The sequence below is a fragment of the Oncorhynchus tshawytscha genome, linkage group LG02 (assembly GCF_018296145.1).
Source record: "Oncorhynchus tshawytscha isolate Ot180627B linkage group LG02, Otsh_v2.0, whole genome shotgun sequence".
NCBI lineage: Eukaryota > Metazoa > Chordata > Actinopteri > Salmoniformes > Salmonidae > Oncorhynchus > Oncorhynchus tshawytscha.
In genome coordinates this window covers 64,990,097-65,008,132 of record NC_056430.1, presented here as the reverse complement: position 1 = coordinate 65,008,132, position 18,036 = coordinate 64,990,097, and the positions used below count along the sequence as shown (strand labels likewise).

Here is an 18,036-nt window from a genome sequence, read left to right as displayed (position 1 = left end):
ACCATCGGGTTCTTGGTCACCTCCCTGACCAAGGCCCTTCTCCCCCGATTGCTCAGTCTGGCCTGGCAGCCAACTCTAAGAAGTGTCTTGGTGGTTCCAAACTTCTTCCATTTAAGAATGATGGAGGGCACTGTATTCCTGGGGACCTTCAGTGCTGCAGAAATGTTTTTGTATCCTTCCCCAGACCTGTACTATGACACAATCCTGTCTCGGAGCTCTATAGACAATTGCTTCAACCTCGTGGCTTGGTTTTTGCTGTGACATGCACTGTCAAATGTGGGACATTTTATAGACAGTTGTGTGCCTTTCCAAATCATGTCCAATCAATTGAATTTACCACTGCTGGACTCCAATCAAGTTGTAGAAACATCTCAAGGATGATTAATGGAAACAGGATGCAACTGAGCACAATTTTGAGTCTCATAGCAAAGGGTCTGAATACTTAAGTGAGAAGTTTGCATACACCTTAGCCAAATATTTAAACTCAGTTTTCACAATTCCTGACATTTAATCCTAGTAAAAATTCCCTGTCTTAGGTCAGTTAGGATCACCACTTTATTTTAAGAATGATAAATATCAGAATAATAGTATAAAGACTTATTTATTTCAGCTTTTATTTCTTTCATCACATTCTCATTGGGTCAGAAGGTTACTTACACTCAATTAGTATTTGGTAGCGTTGCATTTAAACTGTTTAACTTGGGTCAAACCTTTCGGGGAGCCTTCTACAAGCTTCCCACAATAAGTTGGGTGAATTTTAGCCCATTCTTCCTGACAGAGCTGGTGTAACTGAGTCCGGTTTGTAGGCCCCCTTGCTCTCACACACTTTTTCAGTTCTGCCCCCACATTTTCTATAGGGTTGAGGTCAGGGCTTTGTGATGGCCACTCCAATACCTTGACTTTGTTGTCCTTAAGCCATTTTGCCACAACTTTGGAAGTATGCTTGGGGTCATTGTCCATTTGGAAAACCCATTTGCGACCAAGTTTTAACTTCTTTGGGATAGGGGGCGGTATTTTGACGTCCGGATGAATAGCATGCCCAAAGTAAACTTCCTGCTACCCAGGCCCAGAAGCTAGGATATGCATATAATTGGTAGATTTGGATAAAACTGTTAAAATAATGTCTGTGAGTATAACAGAACTGAAATGGTAGGCAAAACCCAGAGGAAAGACCATTTAAAAAATTCAGCATACCACTGATTTCAATGCCTGGCACTTTTATAATAGGGCTTCCACTAGATGTCAACAGTCTTTAGAAAGAGTTTCTGGCTGGTTTTTGGAAGAATGAGGGACAAGTTTTAGTTTCTCTAAGTGGCTCCCATTTTGGCTGTAGCGTTTCCAAGCGCATGGCCGAGAGAGCGTGTTCTTTTTGTTTATCTCCGTTAAAGACAATAACGATTCTCCGTCTTAAATTGTATTGTTTATTATTGGTATTAGGGTACCTAAGGTTTGATTATAAACCTTGATTGACTTGCTTGGATAAGTTTATTAGTAACATTTGGGATTAATTTTGTATGCATTTTGTAAGGGGGAAACCGAGTGGATTATTGACGGAAGCGCGCCAGCTAAACTGAGTTTTTATGGATATAAAGAAGGAATTTATTGCAAAAAAGGACCATTTGTAATGTAACTGGGACATTTTGGAGTGCCAACAGAAGATTTTCAAAGGTAAGGCATATATTATATCGCTATTTATGACTTTTGTGTCGCAACTCCCTGGCTGAAAATGATTTGTTATGCATTTGTGTGCTGGGCGCTGTCCTCAGATAATAGCATGGTTTGCTTTCGCCGTAAAGCCTTCTTGAAATCTGTCACCTTGGCTGGATTAACAAGTTAAGCTTTATTTTGATGTATTGCACTTGTGATTTCACGAAAGTTGAATATTTATAGTAATTTGAATTTGGCGCTCTGCCATTTCACTGGATGTTGGCCAGGTGGGATGCTACCCTCCCACCCATCCATAAGAAGTAGCTTTAACTTCCTGACTGATGTCTTGAGATGTTGCTTCGAGAGGTCGACCGATTATGATTTTTCAATACCGATACCGATTATTAAAAGCCGATTTTTATTTATTTATTTAATTTGTAATAATGACAATTACAACGATACTGAATTAACACTTATTTTAACTTAATATAATACATCAATAAAATCAATTTAGCCTCAAATAAATGAAACAAGTTCAATTTGGTTTAAATAATGCAAAAACAAAGTGTTGGAGTAGAAAGGAAAAGTGCAATATGTGCCTTCTAAGAAAGCTAACGTTTAAGTTCCTTGCTCAGAACATATGAAAGCTGGTGGTTCCTTTTAACATGAGTCTTCAATATTCCCAGGTAAGAAGTTTTAGGATGTAGTTATTATAGGACTATTTCCCACTATACCATTTGTATTTCATTAACCTTTAACTATTGGATGTTCTTATAGGCACTTTAGCATTGCCAGTGTAACAGTATGGCTTCCGTCCCTCTCCTCGCTCCTCCCTGGGCTCGAACCAGGAACACAACGACAACAGCCACCCTCGAAGCAGCGTTACCCATGCAGAGCAAGGGCAACAACCACTCCAAGTCTCAGAACAAGTTACGTTTGAAACGCCTGACAGTTGTCATATAAAGAAGCTGATTGAACAGCATGATCATTACTCAGGTGCATCTTGTGCAGAGGACAATGAAAGGACACTTTAAAATGTACAGTTTTGTCACACAACACAATGCCACAGATGTCTGAAGTTTTGAGGGAGCGTGCAGACTGCAGGAATGTCCACCAGAGCTGTTGCCAGAGAATTTAGCAGTACGTCCAACCGGCCTCACAACCGCAGACAACGTGGGGGGGTGCTGTGGAACATTTTTGTCTGTAATAAAGCCCTTTTGTGGGGAAAATAATCTTTCTGATTGCCTGGGCCTGGCTGTGGGTGGGCCTGGCTGCCAAGTGGGTGGGCCTGTGCCCTCCGAGGCCCACCCATGGCTACACCCCTGCCCAGTCATGTGAAATCCATAAGTTAGGGCCTAATGAATTTATTTCAATTGACTTATTTCCTTATATGAACTATTAGAAATTGTTGCATGGTGCTATTACATTTTTGTTCAGTATAGTAATACTACCCTAGGATTTGTCTTCTGGCCATATCCTTTGGAGATTCATATTGAAGCTTTTTTCAGTGTACTGTATGTTCAGATTGCTTTTATGTTATTATGGCATGGGCAGTACCAGGAGGTTGTTTTAGTTATAAAAGCCAGGAAACTGACTATTTTTAATTCCAAGATTCTATTTCTATAGAACCTGTCCTGTTTCACTTTGTATCTCAGGACTAAGAGTGGAGTAATGTATAATTTCTACGTAATGGGGCTAATATATATTTTTTATCATGAATTAAGTTATGGTGAGACAAAACACATTTGAACTTAATAGAAACTGTGTGGCAGTCATCTTTGTAAGTTCATGTACAGTATATTTGTGTGCATTCTGTGTTCCCCTGTTTTCAGGAAGAGATGCAGTCTGAAGCACATGGCATTCTCAGATTTCCCACAACTCAAGAAGACAAATACAAGATTGTATTGTAGTACATGTTTTTTTGCAGATTTAAAAAATAAACCCAACAATTATTGCAAATATACAGCACTTGTTCTGTTAAACAAAACCAAGTAAAACACACCAAATAAATTACACAAATAGCCAAGTCGCATCTCCAGCGGTCATTTGGAGTGATGTATCCCATATAACTTGGTGAATAGGAGAGCTGTGCGTGTGTGTTGTGTGCATATATATGCGAGTGTGTGTGTATGTCTATAACCCTAATTTAAAGCTCATCCCTCTCCTCTCCTTCACAGAGGCAGGCTTCCCTCTGGCTATTCATGTAGGGCCTGCAGCCCAGAGTCCAGACTGTGTTGAACAGGGTGTCAGCTACCGTCTCACAGGCTAGAAGGTAAAGAGGGACATGGGGATGAGCGATAATTACTGGCCTATTTAAACATCTTGAGCAAAATATCAATAGGCCTGATGAAAGTGCAATAAAGTTCAGGTATAGGACTGTAGGTGTAATCTGTGGCTCTGTATGAAAGTGTACAAGCTGTCAAATCTTTGATTTTTCCTTAATTCCTTGCACCCCCTCAAAGTTCATTGGAGAAAGTTTGAGGGGAGGGACATTGGCGCCTCTTGCACTGGACTTTGAGAGGGACTTGAGGAATCAAGGGCTTGACGGCTTCTACACTTTTCAGACTGTGGAACTTTCCATGTACACTGCATCAGGTTGACTGACCTTCGACCTTTGACATGAAGCCCAGGCTCTTCTTGAGGTCAGAGCAGATGCTGTGGAGACACCAGCGGAACTTGGAGTCGCAGCGGTACTTGTTGGAGCCGCAGGTGTCGTAACACATATCCAGCTGGTTGCAGCACTTAGTCATGGCAGGGATACCCAGATCAACCTTGATGGAACAGGACAAGTGTGGTGAGTGTGTGTGCATGCGTGCTATGATGGTGTTATATACTGAGTGTACAAAACATTAAGAACACCTTCCTAATATTGAGTTGCACCACCTTTTGCCCTCAAAACAGCATCCATTTGTCGGGCATGGACTCCACAAGGTGTCGAAAGCGTTCCACGGGGATGCTGGCCCATGATGACTATAAAAATACTTGGTGGTTGAAATGTTTCACTGAGCATTAAAGTGTGTGTGTGCGTGTGTTTCCAATCATCTATATATGCATACACTATTGGGTACCGGAAGGCCTAGGAAGTAGGAGCTGCATCCGTTGGGCTCCTGCATCTGGTAGTCAGGGCGAGGAAGAGCAGCTTTACCTGAGGTAGAAAGAATGTTAGAGTTCAATTCAAGAAATGCCATGAGGAATATTTGAATTCCACTTAAGTTTTTAAATTCCAATGAGGAAAATGGGAACTGGAATTTCCGTTTACTTCATAAATTGACTGAATTGACTTGAAATGGAACGGAACCCAACCTTGATCGCCATTCACACTTGATTGACTAACTCAGCAAAGGCAGCCCACTGGGCACAGATGTCAATTCAAAGTCTAATCCACATTGGTTCAACGTAATTTCATTGACATGATGTTGATTCAACCAGTGTGTGCCCAATGGGAGGTTGGATGTCCGTAAGTTATGTCAGACAACAGACGTTGTTGTGGAAGATTATCAGTTCATAAATGGTGGTAACCAAAACAGGGTCCATGGTCAATACAGGTAAAGTCCATGGACATATGATATCATCTCCCTAATCTATAATGGATCTCTACCTGCTGGATAATCATTACACAATTTGAATTTAGGATCCCATGGAAGTACAAAACAGATTATCTCGGCTAACTAATCACAAGCCTGGTCTAGATCTAGATGGACTTGTTTAGCTAACTCCTCTGACTATCGTTGGCATGCCACACATATGATACATGTATGATAGGCTAGCCAGAGGAGTTGGTCATGTTCTTACCATATCTACAGCGGTACTGGCACACTCCATCGCGTCCGCCCATAAGCTCCAGCATGGAGTCAAAGTATCCATTGACAGCTTCAAAGCCTCCCCTAACGGAGTTCAGTCCCCACTCGTCCTCATCCTCTGCCTGGGAGGGGTCGACAGGGGCCTGGCTTGGGTCCACTGGTGCAGGTTCCTCAGCGTCCTGGGAGAGGGTCCCCTGGATGGAGAGGTCCAAAACCAGAAGAAGAGCAAGGGAGGCCCAGTGTGTCATATTGAGGTTCAGAGAAGCAAAGGGACAGCTAGGGACACAGCGTTGATGATCCACAGAGTTCAGCTGGAAGAATGAGAGAAGCACAAACACACAGAGAGAGGGAACGAGACAACTCACTCTGTCGCGTCAACCGGCACCCAGACCTGGACTTTGAGCTAGACACCGGGACAGCCTCCACTGTGGAGGAACGAAGGTCAGCTCCTATCTAGATTGTATTTATGTTATAAAGGTGCCCAAGGTGTGCTATATTTTATCTGTTAGTAATGTTAATGTGCTTCATTGTAATCATATTGGTCTCAGGGTTTTGACTATGATCCTATAAAGACTGATGATCTGTCACCAATTTTGAGGATAACAATAGACTGGTGAATATGGCATTAAACAGTCAACCTACTAATTGTACTTCACACAAATGATGGTTAGAAAAATAATCAATGCACTGCATTACTAGACATGATTTATTCAACAAATTCAAAGATAACATAGGCAAAGCTTGGCCCAGAGACCTAATGGTGTCATGAATACGACTGATAATTATCTTTCAACATGTTCTCGTGCTGTAGAACGTGCACTTCGATAAGTACTACTTCCGAAGGAACGCAATGGCACGTAGGCGACGACGTAGTGCACACGTGCTCGGAAGTAAGCAAGGAAAACGTAATGTCGTTCTCTGGTGAATTGTTTGTTTGGTGATAGCGCTGGCTTCGTAATCGAAATTATATTTTGGGAGTACTTGTCATGGAAACATGTTTGTGCTGTTCGCTCATCTAACAAGACGAACCGTTTGCTAATGAAGTGCGCGAGCGTCAAGATAGAGGGGTGCAGGTGCACGTTAGCAAGCTACTGCAGTGTATAACTATGACCTAGACACATTTTGTAGTGGTCATGAGTGAATAACCACTCATTTTTATTTTGAGGAGACGAGTAGGCCTACCTGACACAACAGTGTATGTCAGCAACATGGCATTCACCAGCCTTTTTTCAAGTCTTCCAAACAAAGACTTTGACACGGCGCCTTGTGAGCGGAGAGAGAGGTAAAGCTACTATAATACAAGTAGTCATTATTTCTACTGTCTCTCTTATACTATGCTGGATTAATGTAACTAGTTAACTAACATAGTCATGTGTTTCAGCTTTGAATTGGAGTACATAACCAACTGTGACAATTGATTGTATCCAATTTTTCTCAGATTTCAAAGGGATGAAAGGCAACTGGAACCAGTTAAACTGGAGGTGAACGAAAGGGATGCCCAGTCCAGAAAGTGGCCATTGCAAAGGTGTCAGCAGAGTGGCCCCAGGAAGAGGAAAAAGGGGGACCAACAGGTGAATGTGTCATGTACTAAACAGATGCTGAATAGGCAAATTCAGAATGGAGAAGTTTTTTGCTAAACATTGACATAAGCCTAACTAACATATGCCTATCTTGCGTTTGTGCAGTGCTTTGTACTACTAGGCGAATTGCATACCACATACCTGTAGATCAGGCCTCTCCAAACCTGTTCCTGGAGCGATACTCTCCTGTAGGTTTTCGCTCCAATCCCAGTTGTAACCAACCTGATTCAGTTTATCAACCAGATAATTATTAGATTGAGCTGCGCCAGATTATGGTTGAGGTGACAACCTACAGGACGGTAGCTCTCCAGGAACGTGGTTGGCGAGCCCTACTGTAGATTAAAAAGTTGGGATAGAAATAGGCCACAAACCATTACCATTTGGTATTGCCCCTTTCCTTTTGATTTTGTGTTATAGCGTTACCCTTTTTGTATTTTTCTGCAGGAGCAGTGTGGTCAGGCCAAGAAAAGTAAGCTCCGTAAATGCCCATCACAATCTTATAAAGACTTTGACTCTGTGGCCCGAGACTACAACATGGTGAAGTGTGATTTCGAGCAACCAGGCTTTGACTTGAGTAGAGACCTGGACTTCTACAGTGATAGCAAGGAGGGTGCATCCCCAGGTCATGCTACAGAGAAGGGTGGGTTTTATGGATTAACCCTTTACTATTAGCAATGCATTCAGACTTTAAAAGGTGTATAGGATATTAATTTCATTTAACTTTTTCCACAGATCCTGATCAGATCAAGGATGTTCAAGGTGTAAACGAGAAGAAAGGACGGGAGCAGAAGAAGCAGCGACGGAAGCCCCAGCAGCAGAGACTTGACAACCAGGCCAGAGGCAGAGGGGGAAACTCTGCCAGGAGGGGTGGGGATTTTACCGGAATGGGTGGACGCGGAACTAACCAGCCCAGAGACTTCTCCAACAGGGGCGGAGAGTGGAGCAATAGAGGCCAGGGCTGTGACGAGGGGCGGTTTTCTCAGAAGAGGTGATTGGTCAAAGCGAGGCACTGACCGGTCACTTAGAGGTGGACGACAGTTCCCAAATGATGTACGTTTAACACTGGTAATTCAAAATGAAATCATGCATATTTCCTTGTCAATATCCATAGAAATGTCATTTGTAGCTTTACGATGTGCTCGGTTACAGCTAAGGTTCCCAAGTCAGTGATTTCAGTCTAATGTACATTTTCACAGCTGATTCCAACATCTTCCAGGAAACTTTGACTGGAAAGGGGAAGAAGAACATGACAAAGGAATTCAAAGACCAGAATGCTTTGGAGATTGACAGAAGGTTAATCTGTCAACATTTCCTCAGGGGAAAGTGCATAAAGGCAAGTTTCTGTAATTTATGATTAGAAATTGTAACAATATTAATGGCCACTTGTCATTGAACCTAAACCCAATATATTCAAATGATAGTCAGGTATGTTTATGTTGACTTCTTTTACAGTAAATACTGTCACTGGCCTGACCATTTTTATAGAGACCCCAACTTATTTTGTTTTGCAGGGTGTTGACTGCCAGCTAGAACATGCTCTGGGTGTCAACTACTCGATCAACGAAGTGTGTAAATTCTACGTCCAGGGATCCTGTTCGAAAGGAGAGAGCTGCATATACATGCACAATATCCTTTTCTCAGCTTATTCTAAATGTCCCTTATGTAGTGGTTGCCACTGGGTGGGTGAGGGGGGGAAATGACTACTGTTTTTAGTACCGTTTCCTTGTGTATCTGTCCTTCTACCTCTTGTTATATTTTGTGAAAAACTTCAAATTTGATCACAAAATACTAACTTAACAACAAAATGGCTGCCGTAGGGGTAGCTGCAGATGTTTTGTCTTTATTTCCTTGACCAAGTACCCACAGTTTCCCCTGCAAGTTCTTCCATACTTACGAGAAGTGCTACCAAGGAGACCAGTGCAGGTTTTCCCATGAACCCCTGACTGAGCTCACCAAACAGCTACTGGAGGCAGTCAGTAACTGTCTACCCTGAGAGACACTCCTGCTCTTACACAGACTGACATATTGGTGCTCCCTGTTACCATTATCTACTAACTAGGGCTTATGTCTCCTATGCAGGCATTGAAGAGGGACAAGGACATTGAGGAACTGGCTAAAAACGACAAGCCAATCAGCATGGAGGAGCCAGTGACAGCTGAGGAGACAAAGCCTGGCATTGACATATTCCTGAATCCCCTAAGGTTAAGAATGCGAGTGCACGCGCACATGTTTCTTTTACTGTCCTTGTGGGGACTGAAAATGTATTGTCATTCATTTTCCCTAACCCTTAATCCTAATTGTAACCCTAAGCTTATAATAGCTCAAGTCCTCATCGGAACCTGAGAAATGTCCCCACGAAGGAGTATTGTCCTTCTTTTACTAGCCCACACACCACAGTGGTGTATTAGAATAGTAAGCCCCCCGCACCACAGTAGTGTATTAGAATAGTAAGCATAGTAAGCCCACTGCACCACAGTGGTGTATTAGAATAGTAAGCCCCCCGCACCACAGTGGTGTATTAGCATAGTAGTGTATGTATGTGGTTGAGCATTACATTTTACACTTGATAGTAAATCAATGTTATTCACTAGTGTTTTATTGATTGGCTACATTTGTCTGGATTTCAGGCCAAACTTTTACAACAGCTCATGCCCCTCTGAGCCACATGCTGAGGAAAGTACCACCATGTATCAGAATGAAGTGTCAGCTGAGGTCGTGGAGAAGGAAATTGCCAATAAGAGGCAGGCTTCTTATTCAGTTGAGGCTTTCTCTACGGCCCAGAAGCCAGTGAAAAACCCCTTTTGCAGTCTCTTTGCAGGGACGATCAGCCAGACCTCCACTACACCTCTCATACAGAACTCTGCTAATTCGCCCATCAACACCCCAGGATGTAAGGGACTAGCTTCTTATTCAGTTAAGGCTGTTCTAAAGTCCCACAAGCCTGTGGATAACCCCGTCCGCAGCCTTGTTGCAGGCCCCATCACACAGTTCTCTCGCCACCCTGATATACAGACCCAACACCCAACTAGATCGTCCTAGCACTACATTAAATCCTCCAGACTCCATTCGGCCCCCTGGTCCTCCTTCAGTCTATAAGAGGCCGGCTTACTATTCAGCTAAAGCTGTGCTTGGATCTTTGAAACCATCCTTCAGCAGCCTCTTTGCAGGCCCCATCAGTCAGACATCTCCCCAACCTCCCACACAGACCCAACCAGATTCCCCTAGCGCTACATTTCTGCGCCTCCTGCAGGCTGTAAAAGGCCGGCTTCGTATTATGATACGGCTGTGCTTGAGCCCGAGAAGCCTGTGGAAAACCCCTTCTGCAGCCTTTTTGCAGGAATCATCAGCCAGACCACTTTCAACCCTCCCTCACACTCCCAAAACTCCCCAGGTTGTAAGGCACCAGCTTCTAACAAGCCCATGGAAAAACCCATCCTTAGCCTCTTTGCAGGCCCCATCAGGCAGACAACCCTCCCTGACCCTCCCAGACAGATGCAACCAAATCCCCCCAGAACTGCAATTTGTCCCCCAGACCCCATTCGGTCTTCTGAGCCTCTCCCAGTCTGCAAGAGACGGACATTCTCAGTTGAGGCTGTCAGTGAGTCCCAGAAGTCCATGGAAAAACCATTCCGTAGCCTCTTTGCCAGCCCCCTCACACAGACCTCCACTTCCGGCCATCCAACACAGACCCAACCAGATCTCCCTAGAAATTTCACTGGTTGTAATAGACCAGCTTCTGATTCAGTTGAGGCTATGCTTGAGGCTCAGAAGCCAGTGGGAAAACCCTTTCGCAGCCTCTTTGAAGGCCCCATCAGCCAGACAACCCTCCCTGACCCTCCAACACAGACCCGGCCTTATCCCCCAATAGTCGAGCCTAAACCGGAGGTGCCAGACCCAACACCGCTCACCGGTAAGGGCCTGCTTTACTCAATACAATACTTTAAATGTCCCTTTGCGGGAAATGCAACTATATTACTGACATTTCATCACCACTTCTTGTCCTCCAGAGCCATCCACAACCCATTCTGTTCTGAGGACCCTACGCCTGAGCCCATGCCGCCATGAGGGGGAGCAGGCAATCAGTAACCGCTGCAAAGATCCAGGTACAGTCGGACACATCATGCTACAAGTAGTGCATTTGTATTGCAAGTTTGCATAGTTTTTTATTTTATTTCACCTTTATTTAACCAGGTAGGCCAGTTGAGAACAAGTTCTCATTTACAACTGCGACCTGGCCAAGATAAAACAAAGTGTGACACAAACAACAGAGTTACACATGGGATAAACAGTCAATAACACAATAGAAAACTATATGCCGCGTGTGCAAATGAGGTAAGATTAGGAAGGTAAGGCAATAAATAGGCCGTAGTGGCGAAGTAATTACAATTCAGCAATTAAACACGAGTGATAGATGTGCAGATGATGAATGTGCAAGCAGAGATACTGGGGTGCAAAGGAGCAAAAAAATAACATGAGGATGAGGTACTTGAATGGGCTATGTACAGGTGTAATGATCTGTAAGCTGCTCTGACAGCTGATGCCTAAAGTTAGTGAAGGAGATATGGGTCTCCAGCTTCAGTGATTTTTGCAATTCGTTCCAGTCATTGGCAGCTGGAAGGAAAGGCGGCCAAAAGAGGAATTGGCTTTGGGGGTGACCAGTGAAATATACCTGCTGGAGCACATGCTACTGGTGGGTGCTGCTATGGTGACCAGTGAGCTGAGATAAGGCGGGGCTTTACCTAGTAAAGACTTGTAGATGACCTGAAGCCAGTGGTTTTGGCGACCGAATATGAAGCGAGGGCCAGCCAATGAGAGCATACAGGTCGCAGTGGTGGGTAGTATATGGGGCTTTGTGACAAAACAGATGGCACTGTGATAGACTGCATCCAATTTGCTGAGTAGAGTGTTGGAGGCTGTTTTGTAAATGACATCGCCGAAGTCAAGGATGGGTAGGATAGTCAGTTTTACGAGGGTATGATTTGCAGCATGAGTGAAGGATGCTTTGTTGCGAAATAGGTTGTTGCCGATTCTAGATTTAATTTTGGATTGGAGATGCTTAATGTGAGTCTGGAAGGAGAGTTTACAGTCTAACTAGACACCTAGTTATTTGTAGTTGTCCACATATTCTAAGTCAGAACCGTCTAGAGTAGTGATGCTAGACGGGCGGGCAGGTGCGAGCAACGATCGGTTGAAGAGCATGCATTTAGTTTTACTTGCATTTAAGAGCAGTTGGCGCCAGCGGAAGGAGAGTTGTATGGCATTGAAGCTCATCTGGAGGTTTGTTAACAGTGTCCAAAGAAGGGACAGAAGAGTTCAGAATGTTGTCGTCTGAATAGAGTTGGATCAGAGAATTACCAGCAGCAAGAGTGACATCATTGATGTATACAGAGACGAGTCGGCCCAAGAATTGAACCCTGTGGCACCCCATAGAGACTGCCAGAGGTCCGGTCAACAGGCCCTCCGATTTGACACACTGAACTCAGAGAAGTCGTTGGTGAACCAGACGAGGCAATCATTTGAGAAACCAAGGCTGTTGAGTCTGCCGATAAGAATGTGGTGATTGACAGTCGAAAGCCTTGGCCAGGTCGATGAATACGGCTGCACAGTATTGTCTCTTATCGAGGGCGGTTATGATATCGTTTAGGACCTTGAGCGTGGCTAAGGTGCACCCACGACCAGCTCTGAAACCAGATTGCATAGCGGTACGGTGGGATTTGAAATGGTCGGTGATCTGTTTACCTTTGCTTTCAAAGACCTTAGAAAGGCAGGGTAGGATAGATATAGGTCTGTAACAGTTTGGATCTAGAGTGTCTCCCCCTTTGAAGAGGGGGGGATGACCGCGGCAGCTTTCCAATCTTTGGGGATCTCAGATGATACGAAAGAGGTTGATCAGGCTATTAATAGGGGTTGCAATTGCGGTGGATAATTTTAGAGAGGGTCCAGATTGTCTAGCCCAGCTGATTTGTAGGGGTCCAGATTTTGCAGCTCTCAGAGATCTGGAATTGGGTGAAGGAGAAATTGGGGAGGCTTGGGCAAGTTGCTGTGGTGGGTGCAGTGCTGTTGACTGGGGTAGGGGTAGCCAAGTGGAAAGCATGTCCAGCTGTAGAAAAATGCTTCTTGAAATTCTCAATTATTTATCGGTGGTGACAGTGTTTCCTAGCCTAGCACTTCCTCCCAGCTGCCCACTGCACTCTTATTCGCCATGGACTTTAGTGTCCCAGAACCTTTTGGAGTTTGTGCTACAGGATGCAAATTTCTGTTTGAAAAAGCTAGCCTTTGATTTCCTAACTGCCTGTGTATATTGGTTCCTAACTTCCCTGAAAAGTTGCATATCGCGGGGGCTATTCAATGCTAATGCTGTACGCCACAGGATGTTTCTGTGCTGGTTAAGGGCAGTCAGGTCTGGAGTGGTTCTACATTTTTTTGAATGGGGCATGCTTATTTAAGATGGTGAGGAAAGCACTTTTAAAGAATAACCAGGCATCCTCTACTGACGGAATGAGGTCAATATCCTTCCAGGATACCCGGGCCAGGTCGATTTAGAAGGGCCTGCTCGCTGGAGTGTTTGATAGTGATGAGGGGTGGTTGTTTGACTGCAGATCCATTACGGACGCACGCAATGAGGCAGTGGTTGCTGAGATCCTAGTTGAAGACAGCAGAGGTGTATTTAGAGGGCAGGTTGGTGAGGATGATATCTCATGGGTGCACGGATTTGGGGTTGTACCTGGTAGGTTCATTGATAATTTGTGTGAGATTGAGGGCATCAAGCTTAGATTGTAGGGTGGCCAGGGTGTTAAGCATGTCCCAGTTTAGGTCACCTAACCGTAAGAGCTCTGAAGATAGATGGGGGCCAATCAATTCACATATGGTGTCCAGGGCACACTGCTCCGTGTAAGCAGTAAAATGGGAACAGGCCAATTGGCAAAATGGGTATTGTAGCAGTGGCTGATAAACCTGTTCAGCTAGCTGGGAGATGGGCCTAGCACGAGGCTGGCTCCAGGCTAACTGTTGCTTGCTTCGGGACAGAGACGTTAGCCAGGAGTAGCCACTCTGATAGCAGCTAGCTAGCTGCGATGATCCAGTGTAAAGGTTCAGAGCTTGCGGTAGGAATCCGGAGATGTGGGAGAGAATAAGCAGTCCGATATGCTCTGCGTTGAATCGCACTGTGCAGACTGGCAGGAGTTGACCGGGCTGAGGTTAGCTGATGACCGCTAGCAGTGGCTAACTGACTACTAGCTAGTAACTTGTTAGCTAGCTAGCTTCTGTTGGGGGTTCTGGTTCTAAAGTATAGAAAATAGCAGATCCATACCACATTGGGTGAGGTGGGTTGCAGGAGAGTATGTTGAAATTGAGGTAAAAAAATATTTAAAATATATTCAAAAATAATGTGTGTGTATGTATATGTACATGAACATGACAAGACATCTGACTGCTACGCCATCTTGGATGAGACGTGATGTTTTTTATACTTATTTTCTCTCACCTACTTCTGGCTAAAATATTTAGAATTTTTTGACTCTTGGTGTGTATCAAAATATATTCAGGATTGTGTCCGTTACTGTTGGAAGTGTGTCAGATCTGTTGTGACCCCTTTCAGGAGGTGATGGCCTGTGTTCCAGTGAAGACAAAATCTCCAGAGGATCTACTTCCACAGGACAGCAGAGCCAGGAGGTGGTTGAGGAGCCGGCGAGTGAGCGTGAGGAGCCGGCGAGTGAGCGTGAGGAGCCGGCGAGTGAGCGTGAGGAGCCGGCGAGTGAGCGTGAGGAGCCGGCGAGTGAGCGTGAGGAGCCGGCGAGTGAGCGTGAGGAGCCGGCGAGTGAGCGTGAGGAGCCGGCGAGTGAGCGTGAGGAGCCGGCGAGTGAGCGTGAGGAGCCGGCGAGTGAGCGTGAGGAGCCGGCGAGTGAGCGTGAGGAGCCGGCGAGTGAGCGTGAGGAGCCGGCGAGTGAGCGTGAGGAGCCGGCGAGTGAGCGTGAGGAGCCGGCGAGTGAGCGTGAGGAGCCGGCGAGTGAGCGTGAGGAGCCGGCGAGTGAGCGTGAGGAGCCGGCGAGTGAGCGTGAGGAGCCGGCGAGTGAGCGTGAGGAGCCGGCGAGTGAGCGTGAGGAGCCGGCGAGTGAGCGTGAGGAGCCGGCGAGTGAGCGTGAGGAGCCGGCGAGTGAGCGTGAGGAGCCGGCGAGTGAGCGTGAGGAGCCGGCGAGTGAGCGTGAGGAGCCGGCGAGTGAGCGTGAGGAGCCGGCGAGTGAGCGTGAGGAGTGCCTTCTGAGGGATGAGCTGTTGGTGATCCTTGCCAGGCTGATATCACCCTACCACGGTCCACCTTCGCCCGGGTCGTGGTGTGGTCCTTTGAAGACCTTGCCCCTCTTCCTCCCCCCTCACTCAATCACCAGCCGTCTGTCCCTCTGGCCTCCCCCTCTGAGAGAACATCAGGTCCTGCTGTTGGACTGTCCAGCCCTGCAGGACTCAGGCCACAGCATTCCCCACAGGACTCCAACTCTCAGGAGGCTGCAGGAGAGCATCTCATTCCCTCCAGGAATTCAGGTAGGAGTTGGGTCCAGGTGGATACCCCTGGCGTTCACAACCTTCCAATCCAAGCGATGGTACGGATCACTCGACGTAACACTGATGTACAACCACAGCGACTGTCTGGACAAATGAGGGGCAAAAGTGACAACGTGGGTGACAAAAAAACACTGAAAGACCTTTTTAAGACTTTTGACCCCACATCTCCCTTCAGACAGTAACTGCATTTGGACTATGGCTCATTGTATGCACTGTTGGTCAATGGACTACACACCAAGACTTACACAAACACTTGGCCTTCATATGAATGCTTTTGCTCTAGTGTATTTTCCTGCTAACAGATCAGAACAGCAATTCATTGCAAAAATGATTGTGTAAAATGCAAGAAAACAATTACACGCGTGTGCACACAACCCTCCTTAACTCCATTTGATAAAACGTGTCCCATTGATATCATTACTTAGCAACAGCTAATGTTACTGATGAATTGTCAGCCTAGTCTGTCTTGGTGAGAATTGTTTATGGATTTTCTTAGATGAGGCATGTTGTACATTTTATTCTGTAAAAAAACATCGTTATTGATTATTTAAGGTTAAAAAAACATGGCATTTCATTTTTATTAAAGCAGAAAGTAACATATTGGAACAATTAGTTAACTAGTAACAACTAACCGTTGCCCTCTTCCTCCACTCTTGCCGACTACATTTCCTCTTATTTGATGAGTGAACAATGGAATGTTATTACACTCAACTGATTCTTATTCTCATGTGGAAAATGTAATTATTTAAACTAATTCTGTACCAGTTCTGCTCTGCATGTAGTGCTTCTCTTTTCTTATAGTAAGGTACAGTGCTGCGAAAAAGTACTTTATGCCTTCTGTCCACCAGATGCATCAAACTCTTTGCATTCAGGCGGAAGTCATTAATTGTCAAAGGAGCAGTCCGCAATGCTATGTTGGGGGAGCCGCACTAGGCTGCGGTGCGTTCTGTGTACCACATGCGGTCAATATTTAACTCTTGTGTTGGTTTACCGTGCAGCGGTACAAATGGAAGTACACACAGACTCCGAATAGCTAGTTGAAAAGCAAAGCACGTGTATGGAACAGAAAATGCGGGATAGACATCCGGTAAAATAAAACTCGTATCTGGTGGTCATTAGGCTTCTAAGGCTGAACCAGCAGAGTTGCTGTATTGTATGCACTTTAGAATGTTTTAATTACAGTATATGGCCCCTGCCACTTTATCACATTTAAGTCTCACAGCCTTGGATTTTGATGCATTTGATTGGGAACTTTTATTTGTGAGTCACATTATTCAGAGCCCCACCAACACACACACACAATGGTAAACAATAATATAAATGACAGTTCATTTTTATGTATTCATCCCTAGGTCAATACTTGGTTGAACCACCTCTGGCAGCTATTACAGCCAGTAGTATTTTCAACTAACTTTGCACACTGTAATAAAGCAGTATTTTCCCATTCCTCCTTGCAAAATGCCTCAAGCTGTGTCAGGTTGTGGAATGGTGGACTGCAATTTTGAGGTCTTTCCAGATTTTTGATGAGATTAAGGGACTGGGCCGCTCAAGGACATCTATTTTCTACTCCAGTGTTTCTCTAGCAGTGTGCTTTGGATCGTTGTCCTGTTGAAAAACAAACTTCCACAGTTATTGTTTTTTGGAAGAGAGGAGCAAGTTTAACCATTTATGTATTTTTGCACCATTCATCCTCTCATCAATCATGACAATATTGCCAGTCCCTGTTGCTGAAAAGCCACACATCCCACTTAGCGTTCAGGCCAAAATGTTCCACTAGTCTCATCAGATCACCAGACATTCTGCCACAACTGCAGCATCTTCTAGGGGATGTTTTGCAAACTCTTTGCAGACAAGGATTTTCGAAAGTCAGGGCTTCTTCCTTGCCACTCTTCCATAAAGATCATTTTTGTAGAATGCCTTGGAGTTGGTTGATACATTAGTCAGTGGCTGCAATGTATGATGATGTAACTCATTCAGAGTCCCTGTTGGCTTCACAGTAGCTTCCCTCAGTGCCTTTCCTGTCCGGCAGCTAAATTTAGAGTGGGGGCCTGATCTAGGGTGTGTCGTGGTAGTTTATTTTTTCCACTCGGACTGCACTGAGCTCAAGGGACTTTTAGTGACGTTGAAATGGTTGTGTACCCGTCCCCAGATTTGTGCTTCTCTATAATCACATCTCTGACTTGCTCTTTCTTTTGAAAGTCTCTATCATACTGTGGGACCATACAGAGAGAGGGGTATTTATCCTTATAGATTCATTTTAGGTGGGTGATCTATACATTTCTTACACAGGTGGAGTCCAACACATTGTGACTTGTTGAGGAAATGTATTGCACCAGAGCAAATTTAGGCTTTCAATTACAAAGGGTATGAATACCTTTTTTTAATCTGATTTCCACCATCTCACACATTGCACCTGGGCTTCTACCATGAAGACATTACAAAAGGCACATGAC

The 18,036-nt window shown here is 44.9% G+C and overlaps 3 protein-coding genes across 8 annotated transcripts; 2 read left to right on the top strand and 1 right to left on the bottom strand.

Annotated features, from left to right (window-relative positions):
• Window positions 1-3,549: 3,549 nt before the first annotated feature.
• On the bottom strand, window positions 3,550-5,842 carry LOC112245605 (group XIIB secretory phospholipase A2-like protein). Of its 2 annotated transcripts, none has more exons than XM_024413736.2 (4): window positions 5,440-5,842; window positions 4,716-4,792; window positions 4,253-4,418; window positions 3,550-3,912 (listed from the first exon to the last, which is right to left on the bottom strand). In XM_024413736.2, exons 1-4 carry the CDS (start codon window positions 5,693-5,695, stop codon window positions 3,794-3,796), a joined length of 618 nt encoding a protein of 205 aa, XP_024269504.1. In that variant the 5' UTR covers window positions 5,696-5,842; the 3' UTR covers window positions 3,550-3,793. The 2 variants fall into 2 exon arrangements, with proteins under 2 accessions (XP_024269504.1, XP_024269503.1); XM_024413735.2 differs by having other exon boundaries at window positions 4,704-4,792; window positions 5,440-5,841.
• Window positions 5,843-6,304: 462 nt separating this feature from the next.
• Window positions 6,305-8,357, top strand: LOC112245603. 4 transcript variants are annotated; one of them, XM_024413732.2, is made up of 5 exons: window positions 6,305-6,729; window positions 6,886-7,018; window positions 7,472-7,667; window positions 7,760-8,077; window positions 8,244-8,357. In XM_024413732.2, the coding sequence occupies exons 1-4, from the start codon at window positions 6,656-6,658 to the stop codon at window positions 8,017-8,019; spliced, it is 663 nt and encodes a 220-aa protein (XP_024269500.1). In that variant the 5' UTR covers window positions 6,305-6,655; the 3' UTR covers window positions 8,020-8,077; window positions 8,244-8,357. The 4 variants fall into 4 exon arrangements, with proteins under 4 accessions (XP_024269500.1, XP_024269502.1, XP_024269501.1 ...); XM_024413734.2 differs by having other exon boundaries at window positions 7,760-8,092; XM_024413733.2 differs by having other exon boundaries at window positions 7,760-8,092; window positions 8,224-8,357.
• Window positions 8,358-8,893: 536 nt separating this feature from the next.
• Window positions 8,894-17,029, top strand: LOC112245581 (translation initiation factor IF-2-like). Of its 2 annotated transcripts, XM_024413697.2 has the most exons (5): window positions 8,894-8,999; window positions 9,107-9,228; window positions 9,655-10,937; window positions 11,035-11,130; window positions 14,625-17,029. In XM_024413697.2, the coding sequence occupies exons 3-5, from the start codon at window positions 10,448-10,450 to the stop codon at window positions 15,677-15,679; spliced, it is 1,641 nt and encodes a 546-aa protein (XP_024269465.2). In that variant the 5' UTR covers window positions 8,894-8,999; window positions 9,107-9,228; window positions 9,655-10,447; the 3' UTR covers window positions 15,680-17,029. The 2 variants fall into 2 exon arrangements, with proteins under 2 accessions (XP_024269465.2, XP_024269467.2); XM_024413699.2 differs by having other exon boundaries at window positions 9,107-10,937.
• The last annotated feature ends 1,007 nt before the right edge of the window (window positions 17,030-18,036 follow it).